The sequence below is a fragment of the Pleurodeles waltl genome, chromosome 5 (assembly GCF_031143425.1).
Source record: "Pleurodeles waltl isolate 20211129_DDA chromosome 5, aPleWal1.hap1.20221129, whole genome shotgun sequence".
Lineage (NCBI taxonomy): Eukaryota > Metazoa > Chordata > Amphibia > Caudata > Salamandridae > Pleurodeles > Pleurodeles waltl.
In genome coordinates this window covers 1002593475-1002613117 of record NC_090444.1, presented here as the reverse complement: position 1 = coordinate 1002613117, position 19643 = coordinate 1002593475, and the positions used below count along the sequence as shown (strand labels likewise).

The 19643-nt window shown below is 41.8% G+C and overlaps 1 protein-coding gene across 2 annotated transcripts in view; it reads left to right on the top strand.

Annotated features, from left to right (window-relative positions):
- STX7 (syntaxin 7) overlaps window positions 1-17232 on the top strand; it is a 202228-nt gene extending 184996 nt beyond the window's left edge. For both annotated transcript variants that reach the window (XM_069235168.1, XM_069235169.1), the window contains exons 9-10: window positions 11895-11977; window positions 15878-17232. In XM_069235168.1, the coding sequence (XP_069091269.1) occupies window positions 11895-11977; window positions 15878-15970 (176 nt within the window). In that variant the 3' untranslated portion in view covers window positions 15971-17232. The remainder of the gene's footprint in view (window positions 1-11894; window positions 11978-15877) is intronic.
- The last annotated feature ends 2411 nt before the right edge of the window (window positions 17233-19643 follow it).

Sequence of the window (19643 nt, the reverse complement as noted above, 5' to 3'; positions counted from 1 at the left end):
GCAAAGAGGAGGTTCAAAACAGGATCACAGGAAGACTGGAAAAGAGAGAGAGAGGTTACAGATGAGTAACCAAGAAATAGACAACAAGAAAAAATAAAGGAAACAGGAGGAAGAGGGGACAAGAAACAAACATAATCCCACAAGAAAGCAAGAACAGGGAAAAGTGAAGACAGAAAAGAACGAAGGAAAAAGATAAATAGGATAAGCAACTTACCCGTGCTTTATCTCGTGTTTCCTCACATGTGCCTCCCGGGAGCCCTGGAAGAAGAGAGAAAAGGAAAGGAGAACATGAAGCGCAGCTGTTACCAGACCAGGACTGAATACTACTAATTACTTCTCTTGCCCACAAGCAAAAAAAAAAAGCACAAAAAAAACTCACCTGAACCAGCAATCCGCTGACTTCGTTTCCTCATTAGTCGCCCGACCACAGACCCATTTTCCTATGGGTACGAATACGGGGAGGAATTGGTGGGGTCCCAGGACCCTTATGAATACCAGAAAGACCCTACTATGGACTGGGCACAGGACTTGGGCAAAGCCAGTGGTCTGGATGCTTCTCCTGATGCTGGCATGCTGTCTCCTCCTACCGTGGCTACGGCGGAGAGAGCTACCTATACTATGGTGGTTAGTAGGGCGGCTGAGGTCCTTGGCCTTGAGCTACCTACTGTCGAAGTCAGGTCTAATCTCCTGACGGAGGTGCTTCAGCCTGGGGCTTCTACGTCTGAACCCCTTCTCCCATTTATTGAGGCCCTCACTGATGTCCTTTTGGGTACATGGTCCAAACCCAACACAGGGGCTCCTGTGAACAGGACAATCGCTCGCCGCCATCGACCTGCGCTGAATGACCCAAAGTTCCTGTCCCAACATCCTACGCCTGATAGTCTTGTAATCCAGGCGTCCTCTTCTTCTGGCACGTTCCCTTCCGCACCCCCAGATACGGAATCCAAAAGGCTGGAACAATTTGGTAAGAAGTTGTTTTCTTCCTCCAGCCTCGCGCTGCGGTCCGTGAACACTGCATGTCTTTTGAGCTGTTATTTCCACTCACTGTGGGATACGGTTTCGCAAGTCTTGCTGCAGATACCGGAGGAGGCCCGTGCTATTGTCTCCCAAGCAGTCAAAGACGGGAGAGATGCGGCAAAGTTCACGATCCGTTGTGGACTGGATACGACCGACTCTGGGCAGATCAGTTGCAACGACATTGGCCATACGGCGCCATGCCTGGTTACATACTTCTGGCTTCTCAGGGGATGTCCAATAGTCACTCATGGACATGCCCTTTGATGGCACCCGTCTCTTCGGAGACAAAGCGGACTCTGCCTTGGGGAAGTTCAAGGATTCCTCGGTCCCTTGGCCTTTCTTCCGCCACACGCCCCCCCCACAGTCCGCTTTTTATCCCTTTCGTGGCCACGGAAGGGGCGCCCTGTCACGTCCTCAACCCAGCCACCGGGCCATGCACGCTGGACAGCCTATGCGTGGCCGGGGGCACGGAATCCCACGTGGCCGTGGGACAGGGAACCAGAGGTCTGTCCAGTCCACCTCTGCCCCCGCAACAGCCTCCAATCCTTCCTAGTCCGTCCCCTCACTCCCGCCCAGTTGGTGGCAGAATCCGCCATCACCTGCCCCACTGGGAACATATCACCACGGACGGGTGGGTTTTGTAAATAATTCTGAAGGGCTACTCCCTCCCTTTCGAATCTGCACCACCACACATGCCACCATCCTTCCGTCACCTTCCGGAGGATCATTTGGTGCTTCTCCACTTGGAAGTCGCGGCTCTCATGGCCAAGGGAGCTATAGAAAGGGTCCCCGTGCCAGAAGTAGGTTGTGGTTGTTACTCCCACTACTTTCTGATACCAAAGAAGGACACAGGCTTGCGCCCTATCCAAGATCTTCGGGACCTGAACTACTTCCTCAAGAAGAAGTTCAAAATGCTCACCCTGACTCAAGTTCTGTCTGCCTTGGACCCAGGAGACTGGATTGTAGCGTTGGACTTGCAGGGCGCTTATTTCCACATCCCATCCTACCTGTCCACAGACGTTATCTATGATTTGTGGTAGGTCACAAGCACTTTCAGTTTAGTGTGCTCCCTTTTGGCCTTACCAGTGCCTCTCGGATGTTCACGAAAGTGATGGCGGTGGTTGCAGCTCATCTGCGCAGATTAGGGGGTCTCAGTCTTTCCCTACCTAGACGACTGGCTGTTGAAGGCGCCTTCACCCCTGACAGTGGTCTCCCACCTTCAGACTACGGCAGGCCTCCTGCACCAGCTGGGGTTCACTATTGTAGGAAGTTGGCTCTGTATATACTATTTCAAAGTCTGAAATAGTGTGCACAGAGGCCAAGGGTTCCCCTTAGAGGTAAGATGGTGGCAAAAAGAGATAATTCTAATGCTCTATTTTGTGGTAGTGTGGTTGAGCAGTAGGCTTATCAGAGGGTAGTGTTAAGCATTTGTTGTACACACAGGCAATAAATGAGGAACACACACTCAAAGACAATTCCAGGCCAATAGGTTTTTATATAGAAAAATATATTTTCTTTGTTTATTTTAAGAACCACAGGTTCAAGATTTACAATCAATACTTTAAATGAAAGGTATTTCACTCAGGTAGCTTAGGAACTTTGAATAATCACACTAGCATGTACAGTTTTGGCAAAAATGGCAATAAGCTATTTTAAAAGTGGACACTGCAAAAATCTACAGTTCCTGGGGGAGGTAAGTAATTGTTAAGTTCACAGGTAAGTAAAACCCTTACAGTGTTCAATGTTGGGTCCAAGGTAGCCCACCGTTGGGGGTTCAAGGCAACCCCAAAGTTACCACACCAGCAGCTCAGGGCCGGTCAGGTGCAGAGGCCAAAGTGGTGCCCAAAAAACATAGGCTTCAATGGAAATAGAGGTGCCCCGGTTCCAGTCTGCCAGCAGGTAAATACCCGCGACTTCGGGGGGCAGACCAGGGGGTTTTTGTAGGGCACCGGGGGGGACACAAGCAGGCACAGAAATTACACCCTCAGCGGCACGGGCGGCCGGGTGCAGAGTGCAAACAGGCATCGGGTTTTCAATAGGAATCAATGGGGAGACCCGGGGGTCTCTTCAACAATTCAGGCAGGCACTGGGGGGGGGGGGGGGTTCCTCGGGGTAACCACCACCTGGGCTAGGAAGAGGGTTGCCTGAGCGTCGCTCCTGCACTGGAGTTCAGTTCCTTCAGGTCCTGGAGGCTGCGGGTGCAGTGTATTTTCCAGGCTTCCTTGAAGCAGGCAGTCGCGGTCAGGGGGGGCCTCTGGATTTCCTCTGCAGGCGTCGCTGGGGGGGGGGGGGCTCAGTGGGGTCAACTCTGGCTGCTCGCAGTTGCCAGGCGGTCCTCCCTGTAGTATTAGTTTTCTGCAGGTCGAGCTGGGGGTGTCGGGTGCAGAGTGGAAAGTCTCATGCTTCCAGCGGGAAACGTGTGATCTTTAAAAGTTGCTTCTTTGTTGCAAAGTTGCAGGATTGTTGAACAGGGCCGCTGTTCTCTGGAGCTTCTTGGTCCTTTTAGATGCAGGGTAGTCCTCTGAGGCTTCAGAGGTCACTGGACCCTGTGGGATGCGTCGCTGTTGCAGTTTTCCTCGAAGTGGGGAGACAGGTCGGTGGGGCTGGGGCCAAAGCAGTTGGTGTCTCCGTCTTCTCTGCAGGGCTTCAGGTCAGCAGTCCTTCCTCTTCAGGTTGCAGGAATCTAGTTTCCTAGGTTCTGGGGTGCCCCTAAATACTGAATTTAGGGGTGTGTTTAGGTCTGGGAGGGCAGTAGGCAATGGCTACTGTCCTTGAGGGTGGCTACACCCTCTCTGTGCCTCCTCCCTATGGGGAGGGGGGCACATCCCTAATCCTATTGGGGGAATCCTCCAAAATCAAGATGGATGATTTCTAAAGGCAGGGGTCACCTCAGCTCAGGACACCTTAGGGCTGTCCTGACTGGTGGGTGACTCCACCTTGTTTTTCTCATTATCTCCTCTGGACTTGCCACCAAAATTGGGGGCTGTGTCCAGAGGGGCGGACATCTCCACTAGCTGGGGTGCCCTGGGGCATTGTAACACGAAGCCTGAGCCTTTGAGGCTCACTGCTAGGTGTTACAATTCCTGCAGGGGGGAGGTGTGAAGCACCTCCACCCAGAGCAGGCTTTGTTTCTGGCCTCAGAGGGCACAAAGGCCCTCACCACATGGGGTCAGAAACTTGTCTCTCAGCAGCAGGCTGGCACAGACCAGTCAGTCCTGCACTGAACAATTGGGTAAAGTACAGGGGGCATGTCTAAGATGCCCTCTGTGTGCATTTTTTAATAAATTCAACACTGGTATCAGTGTGGGTTTATTATTCTGAGAAGTTTGATACCAAACTTCCCAGTATTCAGTGCAGCCATTATGGAGCTGTGGAGTTTGTTTTTGACAATACTTAATATGGCCACAACTGTACTTACAATGTCTAAGAATAGACTTAGACACTGTAGGGGCATATTGCTCATGCAGCTATGCCCTCACCTGTGGTATAGTGCACCCTGCCTTAGGGCTGTAAGGCCTGCTAGAGGGCCTACCTCTAGGGCATACCCTCATAGGGCATACCTATGCCACAGGCAGTATTTTGTGTGCATGGCATCCTGAGGGGATGCCATGTCGACTTTGCCTTTTTCTCCTCACCAACACACACAATCTGCAATGGCAGTGTGCATGTGTTAGGTGAGGGGTCCCTTAGGGTGGCACAACATATGCTGCAGCCCTTACGGACCTTCCCTGGTCACAGGGCCCTTATTACCACTGGTATCTTTTACAAGGGACTTATCTGTTTACCAGGGGTGTGCCAATTGTGGAAACAATGGTACATTTTAGGTGAGAGAACACTGGTTCTGGGGCCTGGTTAGCAGGGTCCCAGCACACTTCTCAGTCAAGTCAGCATCAGTGTCAGGCAAAAAGTGGGGGGTAACTGCAACAGGGAGCTATTTCCTTACTACTATCAACATGCCAAAGTCACACCTGACACTCTCTCAGACACTCCCTTTCATGGAGCTGTTCTGGACACAGTGCTGTTTCGGACTTATCCTCCCAAAAAGTGAGTCCAAGACATTCAAGCTATGATTCCGATCTTTCAGCCTTGGTCTTGGGTTTCGGTGAGACAGACTCTGAGGCTGCTGTGCCTCTTGGCCTCCTGCATCCTGCTAGTAACACATGCCAGGTGGCATATGCAGGCTCCGCAGTGGGACTTGAAGTTCCAGTGGGCGCAGCATCAGGGGAATCTCTGCGACATGGTCCAGATCTTAGAGGGGACTGAGAAAGATTTGCAGTGGTGGCTTTCGAATCCCAATTGGATCACTGGCATATCCCTCTCCCTTCCCCACCCAGATCTCTCAATAGTGACCGATGCGTCGCTTCTGGGTTGGGGTGGCCACATGGGAGAGGCGGAAATCAGAGGCCTCTGGTCTCCGGCGGAGTCGGGACTCCACATAAATATGCTGTAGCTCCGAGCAATCAGACTTGCGTTGAAAGCATTCCTTCCCTCTTTCAAAGGGAAAGTAGTGCACGTGTTCACGGACAACGCTACCGCCATGTGGTACTCCAACAAACAAGAGCCACTATGCCTCTGGACATGGCTGGACCATCAGGGCATTACCCTGATGGTTCAACATCTGGCGGAATCTCTCAACACCAGAGCAGACGAACTCAGCCGCCGACGCACTGTCGATCACGAATGGCGTCTCCATTCGGAGGTGGCGCAAGGTCTCTTTCTTCAGTGGGGAGAGCCTTGGTTAGATCTGTTCGCCTCCGCAGAGAACGCGCAATGTCAGCTATTTTGTGCGTTGGAGTTTCCAAGGTGGCACTCGCTCGGAGACGCTTTTCGTCTCGAGTGGAACTCCGGCCTCCTTTATGCCTTCCGCCTATCCCTCTTCTCCCCAGAGTTCTCAAGAAAATCAAGTACAACCGGGCCCAAGTTATCTTGGTGACTACGGACTGGGCTCGAAGAGTGTGGGATCCAGAGCTATTGAGCATGTCCATCGATCCTCCACTCAGACTGCCTCTTCGGGCGGATCTTCTGTCCGGGCAGCAGGGGACGGTCCTCCACCCGAACCTGTCCAACCTCCGCCTTCATGCGTGGAGATTGAGCGGCAACAATTGACTGCATTAGCCTTTCCACCTGGAGTCTGCAAGGTTATCTTGGCATCCAGGCGTCCATCGACTAAAACTGTATACGCCTGTAGTTGGAATAAATTTGTGGCATGGTGCACCAACAAATCTATTGACCCCCTTTCTGCCCCTCTTTCAGAGGTTCTTCTGTTCATTCATTCTTTAGTCCAGCAGGGCTCTGCATTGGGCACCCTTAAGGGGTATCTGTCTGCCATTTCCGTCTTTCTTAGGCTTCCTGATCAGCCCTCACTCTTTAAATCTCCTCTTGTGAGTAGGTTCTTGAATGGGGCTCACCCACTTATTTCCTCCCACTCCCTTCATCATGCCTCAGTGGGATCTTAATCTTGTACTTACTTACTTGATGTGAACCCCCTTTGAGCCAATGCATAATTGTCCCTTGCGGCTCCTCACATTCAAAACTGTCTTTCTCCTCGCTATCACCTCTGCTCACAGGGTGAGTGAGTTTCAGGCCCTTTCTTCAAAGCCTCCACATTTGTCTGTGCACCCTGACAAAGTGGTGTTACACACTAGAGCTTCCTTCCTTCCCAAGGTGGTTACACCATTTCATGTAGGCCAGTCCATCACTTTGCCTACCTTCTACGCACCTGCACATCCTTCCCATGAGGAGGAGAGACTCCACCGTCTGGACCCAAAAAGAGCGTTGGCGTTCTATCTCAATCGTACAAAAGACTTCCTAGTGGATGATCAACTCTTTGTTGGCTATGTGGGTGCGAAGAAAGGGAAGGTGGTGCAGAAGCATACCATCTCTCGATGGGTGCTCCTTTGCATCAAAATGTGCTACGCTTTGACAAAAAGCAACTTCCTGACGGCTTGCGGGCTCATTCTACCAGGGCCACTGCTGCATCCACTGAGTTAGCACGCGGAGTTCCTGTCCTGGATATCTGTCAGGCAGCTACGTGGGCATCCCTGCACACGTTTGCTAAGCATTACTGCCTGGATAGTCAGGTCCGTTGGGACGGCTACTTTGGTTATTCGGTCCTGCAGGACTTTCTAGTATGATATTAGTTCCCAGCCCACCACCGAGGATGGCATTATTTGGGTATCTATTCTAAGGTAAGGAATCTACAACTAGAAGTCTCTATCAGATGTACAAGTTACTTACCTTCGGTAACGAAATATCTGGTAGAGACATATTCTAGTTGCAGATTCCTTACCGCCCACCCATCTTCCCCGCTTGCGAACTGATTTCTAGGGAAATGGATTCCCCCCTTTCAGGTCCTTAGCTCTGGCGCACCAATCTGTGTTCTTAGCGGCTCTGCGCTCTGGCATGGAAAGTCGTTGAAACTGACATCACTGCACGAGGGCGGCGTCTATGTACTACTCCTGACATCATCACAGCAACCACGATGCCTATGACGCCTGCGTAGTCGACCAACGCCACCTACCGACGCGCAAGGGTATTGCTCGAAGAAAAATCTTCGGATCCAGTCTGACGCCTGGGGGAAAATTCGAAGGTAAGGAATCTGTAACTAGAATATGTCTCTACCAGATATTTCGTTACCGAAGGTAAGTAACTTGTACGTCAATAAGTAAGGTCTGATGAACTATTACCATAAAGAAGAATGGTGGTTTTCTGCATGGCTGAAAACTGAAAACATTGTCATGTTTCAGATTTTGAAAGTCATTTAGTATTGATTCACTGTGTAAGCACAACGAGAATTCATTTATTTCCAGTGTCTTTCTGAATGTCTTCTTGAGAGTCTTATGTCCAGCATTTTCATTTCTTGCCCTTGGTCATTCTGATTCTCTTGAATATATTGTGCTTTGTTTCCAAGTCAAATGTTCAATAATTTGACTCATCTAAAAGATCATGTACTGCTTCCATTTCAAAATATATTTGCAAGTGTTTGACTCTGGATTCTGAATTTCTCATTTTCAGGATTTCGGTTCTTAAGAAACCTAGATTTAGCATTGTGTTTCCCTTGGTTCACTAGACTTTCTATATACATTTTATACTTATGTGGTGTTAAAATACTTTTTGAAATATTAACTTTTTTGATTTTTTTTTTTCTCATGTGGCTCCATTAATCATACACAACTTCCAGTAGCTCAAATGTGTCATCTGATATGCCTAGTTTCAATTTATAATTGACATTTTTATAATATGGTCTAGATCCACGGTCATCAGAGAGCTTTACACATTACAGTGATTCAAAATTACATTAATAACAGCTGCTAGAAATGATTACGTAATGAAGATAGAGAAAAATAACAAAGTATATGAATAGAAATCACAATAAAATATGCACATACTTTCAGTCTACAAATTAATTATTCAACTCAGTGTAGTATCAACAGTTCAGCAGCTCAATAGACAGCAAGTTAAATTTTAACATGAAATTGGAATGGAAGATATTTCACATCTCCTTTAAAAATTGAATGAGAGGGATTATAGTGGATGAAGGCAACATTGTTAACATTCTAGGCTAAACATTATATTTTGAGTGTTTGAGCCAGGTAATTAAAGGTTTCAGGATGAAGGGCTTTAAAACATGCTGGCCATTTAGAATATGTTCCTGGTTTTGATTTGAAGCAAATGAAGAGTGGAGCTAAATGGGGTGATGTGATCATAGCATTTGATCCCTGACCACATCAACGCTTCAGTTTGTGGTTGCCGTATGTAAGATATGGTGTATCTTGGGTATACCTATGAGTGGATACTGCCCATGACCTAATCTTGTTAAGACTAAGGATCATTTTAAAGTCAAATGTTTTTATGTAGAATATTATCCATCAAAGTAGTCTAAGTTGATATTGGACATTACTAACGGGGCTGTTAATATGTGAATGTAGATTACATTTTGATGGATCACTGTCATATGCTTATTGGCTTACCAATATCTTAAAAACTGTTCAGGACTTTGAGGAATCTTCTCTTATATATTATATCTATATGCATTTTCTCATGAATCGGAATATCATCTAACTGCAGTGTCAGAAACAACAGTTTCAGTCAGATAACATGAATGAAATCATTGAACAGCATTTCACAGCTATTAAATACTATACATTCAAAGTTGCCACCCACAGGAACACCCAGACTGTTCTGTTCTGTTAGTTGTTATTTTTCAGCATTTATATTCATGTCTAAATGGAATGGTTTTGGAACATTTATTTACCATTTTGAGCAAGGGTTCTACCAATACTGTACCATCCTTTAGCTGTAAACTCAATAATAGTAGCCATTGTCGGATTAGATTCTTTGTATAGATATTGACCTTGTACCAAGTAATTGTATGGAAATAACTGTGAAACAGACTTGAAATGTTTACTCCCTCTAGTCAGTAATGAGTGTTTGTAGTTCTCCAATATGACTATTCTTAATGCCTCTGAGCAATGAAGTATTCCAGATTTTGAATGTAGCTGACATTTCACTGAGAATTATTGTCTATTAATGTAGCTGCAGAGAAAAAATAGTTTAAAGCCATGCCTTGGTCTCCACATTTCTCATCTCACTGAAATAATTCTGTTATCCCTGTGTTGATTAAACATGTGCAATCATGCAAACTAATTACATTTGAGAAAAATAGGGGACTTTTTAAGTTGTTTTGAAGTTGTGTATTCTTGCCATTGCTCTGAATAGTGTTATTAGGAGCACACACACAGCAATAAACTACTATCTGTATCCTGTCCCATCACTGCATAATAGTGAATTTCATAAAATTAGATTTTCAAAAGACTATCTTTAGTATGGCTAAACAGTTACAGTTTTTCCGAATTGTTTCCAAATTATATGCAATTAGAAAACATTGCATTGAGTTGTGCCCATTCCAGTTTATTTACATAGAAATGCCCTTTGTGTTTCATCTGATTATTGTTTACATTTCACTATCTAAAATGGAAGTTGTTTTTGAGAAATTCTCAGCAGTCTGATAACTATAATTGACTAAGATAAATACATGCAATATTCTGTTGCTCAACCTTGAAGATCATTTTGAGTGTTTAAAAATATCTCTTTTAGGGAATGATTATTGCTCTTTTACTGACAGAAGTCTGCTAAACCTTTTCAAATGTAGAAGCGTGACTCATAAATCAATAGTATTGCCTTAAAGGAAAAGATCAAATGCTAATTTATTTCATTTAAATCCCAATTAAAATGGTTTTAGGGATTTCCAAGGCCTCAGACTTTTAAAGTTCATGCTGGTTCCCTTGTTCCACTTAACTTACAGAAATTAGGCTTTGATTGAAAGGAATTAAAACAGCACATCCAAAAGTCTACAGACCATAAATTGAAAGGAATCAACACTGAATGTTATAGCATGTTGTATCGCAAAAAAGAGGTAGAGAACTGTGTTGGAGAGTATTAACTGCTTAGTACATAGAGACTGTATGTGTTTCCAAAAAAAGCTTGTAATTATCTTGATTAGGTATTTTATAAACAATTGGATTATTAATTTAACAAATTAAATGCAGTTTTAAATTACCTTGGGGTACACTGATTCTAATATCATATTTATTGTCAATCAACTCTTTGGTACTCATTTTATTGATCTCATGAAGAAGAAAGACAGAGCATACCTGGTAGTATTCAAACTTGTGACAGTAAGTTGAAATATAGATACCTGTAGTGGTTCCACTGGTCCACTGAGCTATACCACATAAATGGGTATTACCACAAAAAGGGCAATATTTTCTTTCCCTGGCCAGTGGTGAAAAAAATAGAAGGAAATGTTGGGTATGTGTCTCAGCAAACGTAAATTCAAAGATGTAATTTTAAGTAAAAACAGAATTTCCCTTCTCCGGCAAATTATATTTGTATTTTGTTTCCAAGGTAGATGTCTGCTACTGTGTTCCTATGTTCTTTTAAATGTATTACCTACAAGGTCATCAAGTTATTAAATTGAACAATGAGGAAATTGTCCTCTTCTTTTCATTATTTCAACCTTGTACCGTCTATTTGATTTTCTATGTGATGAGGTTTCTTTTGGATATCAGATAATATAGGGAGTAGGAGGTTTTTGCACGGCTGATTCTGTCCTCTTTATAGCTTATAGCATTGCAAAAAGTCCCAGCCCAAAGAGATTCCACAGGGTGGACAAGAGAAAGGAAAAGTTTTACTTTGTGTGAAAAACCCTCACCCACAAGGGTTATCCCTTGGTGGCATGCTTCATCATTGGGTTTCCTCCCGTTCCGCTGCGGAATGGGGCGTGCTACGACTGACAGAATACATGGGACTGTTATAGTTTCATCAATGTGAATTTTGAGAGGGATAGGAGTGGTGGGGTCAAAGGTAAGTTAAAAAATACCTGCTTCTGGGTGGTACTACTAATTTAATATGTCTCACAGGGGCGGTATATCCACATAAACATAGAGTCAAACTGTTCATGCAGTTGAATATTAGAGCTTTCTTTAATCCTGCTTTGTAAACACTTTACATTTTGAATGGGAAAACTTTAAATGCATAACTTTGTATAGTCAGTTAATCTTTTCAATTATTTAGTCAAAATTCCTGAAATGGCCATTAGTTAGTTTGTGTTGCAGTATGAGTGTTATGATGCCTTCGCTCAAGTTAAAAAGGCAAGTGTACTTAAAATATATAGGAGATCTAGAAAGGAAGGGAGAGGTGAAATGATTATACTTGTCCAGGTATGTTCCTAAATAAGAGTTTGTAAAGTCCTATGTGATTTACATATTTTTGCTGAGTAGCAGCACATTAAATGTGCATGCAATTTTAGTTGTGCATTTAAAGTAACAGTCACACAGTGATTTTAATTGGAAAGGACTTATGTTTTCATATTTTAGACAGTATAGAGGCTAACGTGGAGAGTGCTGACGTGCATGTTCAGCAGGCGAACCAACAGCTTGCAAGAGCATCGGAATATCAGGTAATACCAGTGTGATGAACCAGATATTCGAGAATTGTTTAATATTTTGTGTGCCTTCCATGCTTTTTCCAAAGTATGTTTGTCTAACTACTATTTTTAGTTAGTGTAACACAGAGGATGGGGTTGTGGATCGAGTTAGTATTATGAATGATTAAGGCGTGTATTGAAGCTTGGTTTAGAGTAAGTCAGTTAGATTTAGTCATCAAGTGTAGGGTGTTAATATGGGGTTTTGGACAGGGTAAGGGAACGCCTGCAAGCTAGGGTTAGGATAAAGGATAGTTTGTAGCTCAGAGTTGGGGTTAATATTAGGGAGGTTATATTTGCCAGTTATGGAAATATTTTTAGATAGTATTTTCTCACATTTCTTTTCATATTTTTCCTTCTCATAATTTTCTCACTTTGAGAATTTTCTTTAAAAGTGTTCATTACATCATTGTGTTACTATGTTTCCTCACTTCGTTGCCAAACCTTCATACTAGATTAAAAAAACACACTGTGATGCTGTTAATAATGTTACACTTTGCAGTTTCATTCTGTCTGTAATAGCTGATCATGCTTCCCATTTGTCTGGCAAAATATGCAGAAGTGGGATTGATGTAAATATGTTACATACCTACATCACTATTTCTTGTCTTCTGTTCACCTTCAAATGGTATAATTCTCAGACAGGGACAGAAGATAAACTGCTTTTGAATAATGTAACTTTTCCTGTCATAGTGAATCTGTAACATGGCCCCTTACTCAGGAGTGGCAAATAGCCTACTGCTCCCTTTGAAGACTAGCAAATATAGAATGTAATAATAAATGAGAGGTGCCTAGACCTCATGTGAACCTGATGAAAGGGAGATGCCAACCCCTCAAATGAAAGCTTTTGATACAGCAGAACAACTGAAACACAGCTCTGCTGTTTGTTAACAGAGCTACAAACAAGGAAATGTCACAGGCAAATTGTTTGTTTGAAGGAGAGGTCCTTATAAAAAAACAAAATGTAAATATGAACCGTTGACGCTTTAAAAGTGCAAATAATTGTAGATATGAGTTAACCCAACTCATAATCAACTTTGTGCACTCTTTACAACTAGTCTTGCTCTCCAGAATTGTTTTTCGATATGGCCAGAAGAACAGTGGGCAATGCCATGGGTGTTGCAGGTATGTATTGAATGTGGCATATTATAGGGCTATGCTTTAAGACTGCATGGGTAACATGTCACATAACACACTACATCAGTCATAAAGGTTATACAGCAGTTAACCAGGAGTGCTTTGCATTGTTAGTCTTTATTTTTCTTCCAGCACTTATAGATCTACAATTCTAGAATGTCATAGTTTGTCTTATACTTAACATGGAACTATAGTACATTTTAGGAGCACAGTATGGCTGAGTAAATATGTCTGTTTGCATAGCTTAAAGTTTAAAGAGGTTGAAAGACTTATTTTTTTTAAATGCCCAGTGTTTTAATGTATACTTTTGTTAGCTTTTATTTAAAGCTGACAACAAAATTATAAAAACTGTAGATGTCTGTTTGCATAGCTATTGGAATTAACCCAAAGCCATGTCATATAGATTCATCGCAATAAGTTGATGCGATAACTTTGTGACCTAAACACCAAAAAAAATAGACTACAATTCTGGCATAGCTTGATTACCCTTCCTATATCAATACTGCATATTTATCTGGTTACATAACCACATACTGTTTTTGTTAGCACACATAGGTATTTTGAAAACTTACGTACTCGTGATTTGGATTGAACTGGTGAATTACAGGCCACAAAGGCATTATAACCAAGGGGTTTATTTTGTCCGCTGACTTAATGGCTTAGCGAGATGGATGCGGTATATAACTCATATGCTGGCCATATAGACACACCTTAATTTATTTCAATCTCAGAGGCTCTCAAATGAAGTATATTTTTATCATTACACAAGATAATGGTAGAGCATAGTTCATTGAGATTATTACATTATAAGTGTTAGATTTTTGTTTCCTGTTGTGTCTTCATTCGATTAGTCACCATACAGTTTCATAACAGCTGACAGTTGTACAGTTCCATATAGTACCCCCACTGCAGTACATATCATGCTGCCACTAAAGTGACAATTCAAAACATAGCTGCAGGCCTGCCATCAGTAACCTGGCTGTGCAGGTTTAAACTGGAAATTTGACCTGTCACAATACTCATCCATCCAGGCCTGAGCCTGCCCTTAAGACAGGGTGCATGATATTTAAAAGCATGACATGTAAATGTTTAATGTTAAACGTCCTTACAGATCTATTTTCACTGTTGCAGGATTAGCTCTTCCATATGAAAGCATAAGGATATGTTATTATAGTTAATAATTAAAGTCAGTGATATTATCTCTACCTAGGAACCAGATAGAAAGTTTGTTCTTGGACGTTTTAAAATAGTTATTACAAATCAAAGTCATTGGTGAAGTCAGATTTGTACTAAATATTTTATAAACTCAGGAGTGGAATAGCCCCTTGATGAGGTGTGAGCTTGCACCCAGAGTTGAAACAAAAGCCTTAGGCATGGGGAGGTGTTTCTCTGAACAGATGACCATCTGGACAATGCTCAATAACTTAAGTAACTTCAAAGAGGACTAACCTGTCACAGGCAGATGTAGCTAATACCTGGGCTGATCCATCTTTGGTGAGGTTTTGAGTGACCATAGAGGAGAGATTCAAGCTAAACACTGACAAAATGTAGTTTGTTAGTGTAGTTATCAACAATGCTCCCTGGGGTCTTGCCTTCAGGGTACAGGGAACTAGGGCTCCTCCTGAACACATATAAGTGATTAGGAATCTTGCCTCCGTAAATGATTCTATGTTCTCTATTGACTCTTACATTTTAGCAGTTTTCTCAGCTTGTTCTTCTCGCTCTTATTTCTCTGTGACAGATTCTTCATTTCCTCACTCTATCTGGCAAAGCTTCTACTCTTTCTGTGCGTTTTGACTCTCCTCTTACCTAGGGGATTTCCTTTTATCCCAGTCTCCCCAAAGATGTTCCAAAGTGCCAGCTAGTATTTCAGAACAGGGTTGCCCACCGTGTCCCAGGTCCCTATTTTCCTGAGGTTCCAGGTTAGTGTACCATGTATGTTGAGCTGCTCAAATTAAAATAAGTGGTAGTGGTCTGGATAGATTTACCATTCATCTCAGTATACTTGTAGGAGACCCGAGGGAAAGAAGGCTATTGACCTGTTGCGGCTGAACTGTTTACCCTCTGTTGACGGGCAACTATGTAAAGTGTATTATGTGAAATAGGCTGACTGCCATTTTCATAAGAAGTCCAGGGAGCTATGAAACAAATGTACACTGCTTGTTCTATCCCACATGTGAGAGAGGTATTGGGCTATGACTTGGACCTCCACTTTTAAAGTCTAGCTTTTCTTTAATGGATGCTTCATTGTGGATGGCGTCCTTGGGGCATGGGAACATGACAGTGCTAAAAACAATCAGACTGGAAATTGTAGGCCACTTAGGATGGGTAGTTGCCTTGATGAAATTACTAACACATAGCTGAATCATGATAGCCAGCTTCTTTGTTGTCCCTCTTGAAAAGGGGCTACTGGGGAAAGTTTAAATATAGATGATTATGGAATGATGCCCTGTAGGAAGCTGTTCTCTCATGACTCCTCAACCCGAGGAAAGAAGTGGTTACTTGCATTCATTTCCACATGGATATAATTCCATTCTTAGTCATTGAAGTCACTTTAAAAAGATGTTAGACTGTGCTGACCAAATTGGTTGGATAAAGAGACATTTGATACATGTTTATGTGCTTAAAAAGGTTTGTAAGTACTATTTTTTAAATACAAATATGAAATAAGTAGTTTTATTGTGGGCACAGAATAGGTTTATCATAGATTAAAAAAAAATTTTTTTTCATTTCTTTCAGAGCAAGTCTCGAAAAAAGATTTGTATTCTCATTGTGGTTCTGGTCGTCGCAGCAGTGGTTATAGGACTTATCATCTGGGGAGCCACAAAATGAAAAAATGGAAACTACCTTTGTGTTCTGTTGATTATCGCAAATGACTTCTGCAATCAATGATTGTATTGCCCTGAATGAGTGGCATTGCTGGATCTTGCATTCATACCCTCTTTTGAAGAGGGAATTTCCTTTTTTTGTTAATTTTTATGTATTTTAAATTACACTAATATGATTATATGGTAATATTCTGTACTGGAATGAGAAACAAGATGAGTTTAAAGGTCTTCATTTTACGTGGCATAAAATATACAATTAATTTGTTGAGCACTGAGTGGCGAAAGAAAAACACCTAAATGGACCAGTTGTAACTACAATTATTATAAAATCACATACTTTTACATTAGGTAATTTCAAGACACCCTTTGAATCACACACCTTCTGTTTTTGGTTGCCGATGTCTGTAATATTTTTGAATTAGGAGTGAAAGTAAGTAATCTCTGATGCTTGTTAGGTGACCCATCCTTTAACTAGCTTTTCGATGACTTCGGTTTGAACCTTTAGTAAAGGGGGAGTATGAGGGTCTGTATGTGTCTGTCTCTATCAAGAGAGTCTGATGAAAGGGTAAACAGCATGACTGAATGAGGAGTGTGTTTGTGATTTTCCCCACCCCATACCCGCATTATAGGGCTGTAGCACAGTTTACCAAGTGTATATACCTGTTTGTATGGCACTTGTTTTCCATATTTTTCAGTGTTTGAAAATGTGCCAATCTATGGGATGAGGCCAGGTCCTATGATTATGGGTTTTAAGAACATTGTTTAATGTGAAATTAACACACTAATCATGTTGTGTATATAGATATTTATATCCATGTATGTGCATTCATCAGTAGACCATGTGAAGTGATGTATTTCACCGCAGAGTTAAACATTTCCTTCTATCATATGCCAGAATACATATTTTGCAATCAATGCCTACTGCTGCAAAAATGTAATTTCTTTGTGCCACAATATAGAGAAATCTGGTCTGTCTTGCCATTGTGCTTTGCCACTATAAGATAGTTTTTTTGTTTGTGTATCCAAAAAAAGACATATCAAAATAAAATAATGTAGGACTGAGGTGAAATGTCATAATTTTGTCATCAGCATTGCACAAAGTGTGGTGTCATTCCAGGGGTGTAAAACATATATTGATATTTCATTATATTGCCCATACATTGAACATTTTTTGTTATTAATCATGCATAAATTTCTCTTTATAATTTTAATTAAATACACATCTGGAGCAAAATGTTTCAAAATAAAGTAAGATATTATTTTTGATTGTGTAGTATTTTTTGTACTTTTCCAAGTATTAGAATAATATGAGGAAAACAATCACAATGAAATATTGTGACATAAAAACGTAATTGTCTGTCTGTCAATAATTGTATTAGGGAACATAGCTAGTTGCTGTTGGCTTTGTGGACATCCTTTCAAAGTTTAAAACACAATTATTCATGCAGTTTGGGCAATGGCAACTGCACTAGGTGTCATCAGTGTCTTTACAAATAATTGAGGAGAATCATCCTGTGTCTTACTCCTTCCTACAAAGTCTAGCAGTCTGTCATCACAAGTGAAAAGTTAGGCAGTACAACACATAATTTTTAATACTTATTTGATTTTGTTGAAGGTGCAGTGATATGTCTGTGACTTAATTGCTTCTTACTTTTACTAGGAGTCCAGTATTTTATCTGGGCAGAGTTTTTCAATAGTGCCACTTTTGTGTGAAACTGATTTGGTCCTGGCTGACTTTAGTTCAGAATGTCTGTAAAGAAAAAAGGAAATATTTGGCATACATTGACACAGCGGTCTGATTCTCATATAACAATGTATTATTATGGTCTGACAGTAGTAGCAGTGGGTTGGTCAGAAGAACAATAAATACCTACTATGAACTCCCACATTTGGTATAGAATCAGTCTTCTTTCAGTCCATGCATTATCAAAGTTTACATGCTGTGCTACAGAGGGTATCATTATAAATTATTGCCACATGTGATAAGGCACCTCAGATCTAGACTCTTATACTTATGTGGGATCTCATGTGCATTTTTGGAATTTATATTTAGCCATCTTAAGTGCCATTTTACTGATGGGGTTGTAATGCACTAAGAACATGGATTGGCATATCTTCCTGTGAGAAATTCCTTGTTATATATCTACAAGATTAGTGGTTCCAGTATGTTTTAAATAACACTGCCCTCAGACATGGACACAAGCAAGAGTAATGTCACAGAATAGGAAAATGCTATTATACACCCTTGTTGGTAAATTAAATATTAGAATAACTATAATGACTTAATTTCCTTTCCTAATATGGTTGACATACTACGTCAAAACATCAATGTATATAAGATAATCACTGGACAGGGATACAGAAGTGAACTATGCAAGGTACTGTTGGCAAGAACCCAACAATAGCAATGAGTTTTGTTCCTTCTGTGCCTAGGACCAATTCTCGTTGTAACAATAATGCAACTGTTTACGTCTACTGGTAAAGACATGCCACTATGCCAAAACATGAAATGCAGAATGATAAGACGACCGGAAAAAAATCTGTATCTACAATCCTCTCTCTGCTCTTTCTATAGAACAAATGTCGAATGGCCATGTTGTCTTTGTTGACACTTACACAGCTTGCAGTCAGCAGATGTACAATGACACTTCAGATAGTTGAGGATCTTGTTTACATATCTAAGATAGATTTAATCTTTTCACTTATTTGTTTTTTTTTACATTTCATGTAAGAGATCCACTTACCGCTCTCCTTGAGCATCTTAGCTGCTTTGCTGTATCTGACTCAGCACAGACCGTAACGGTGGTCCTGACTCTACACTATCACTTGATATTTCTATTCCTGCAAGAACACAGAGAGTGAAACAGCTCATAGACAGTGGTTGGAGGTTTACTGTGTGCTGAGATCTGGTTCCTGATTTGTTCTGGCACAGTTGTGACTGTTTCAGCATTTATTTTCCAGAGCGACATAGAAGAAAGATTTATTATGAAAGATGATCCCGAAGCTAGAGTTTAGAGATTAATAATTGGAATGGAGTAGATGACTAGGTCCTAATGAGACCCATCTAATCTTATTGGGTCCAAACATTGACACCTCCTCCCATGGGTGTTATTTGATTGAATTATGGTGGACAAACTCTGTGTAGCTTAATACAGTATCCATACAACGCTTATTGGATGTATCTTCAACCTTGTTTTTTTTAACAGTGTTTGTTGATAATCCTGTATATATGTACAATCATGTTTTTGAGTACTGCATCCTCTGCATTTGTTAAACTGTACACATTGCACTTGATGAATATCGGATGGATTATATGACCTGAACTGCAGAGAAAAGTAGTTCAGATTTGATTTTTTTTTTCCGTAGAGTTGTAACATGAATGTATGTCATGAATTTTGCTACATCATGCATGCTCACTGTCGAATTACCGGAAACTAATACATTAGGTAACATCCCCAAACTGCCCCATGGGGCATTATTTTATAATAGATCACCTGAAGCCAGTGAAGTTGAAATTTTAAAGACATACATAACAACAATTTCCACATTTCCAAATTAAATACCACACCAGAAACATGTTTAGGACATGGGATGAAGGAGTGAAGCTCGCATCTGAGGAAGATTGGGCATGCAAATGAAAGTTATCTTTTACTGCAACTAAGTTTATGAAACTCAAT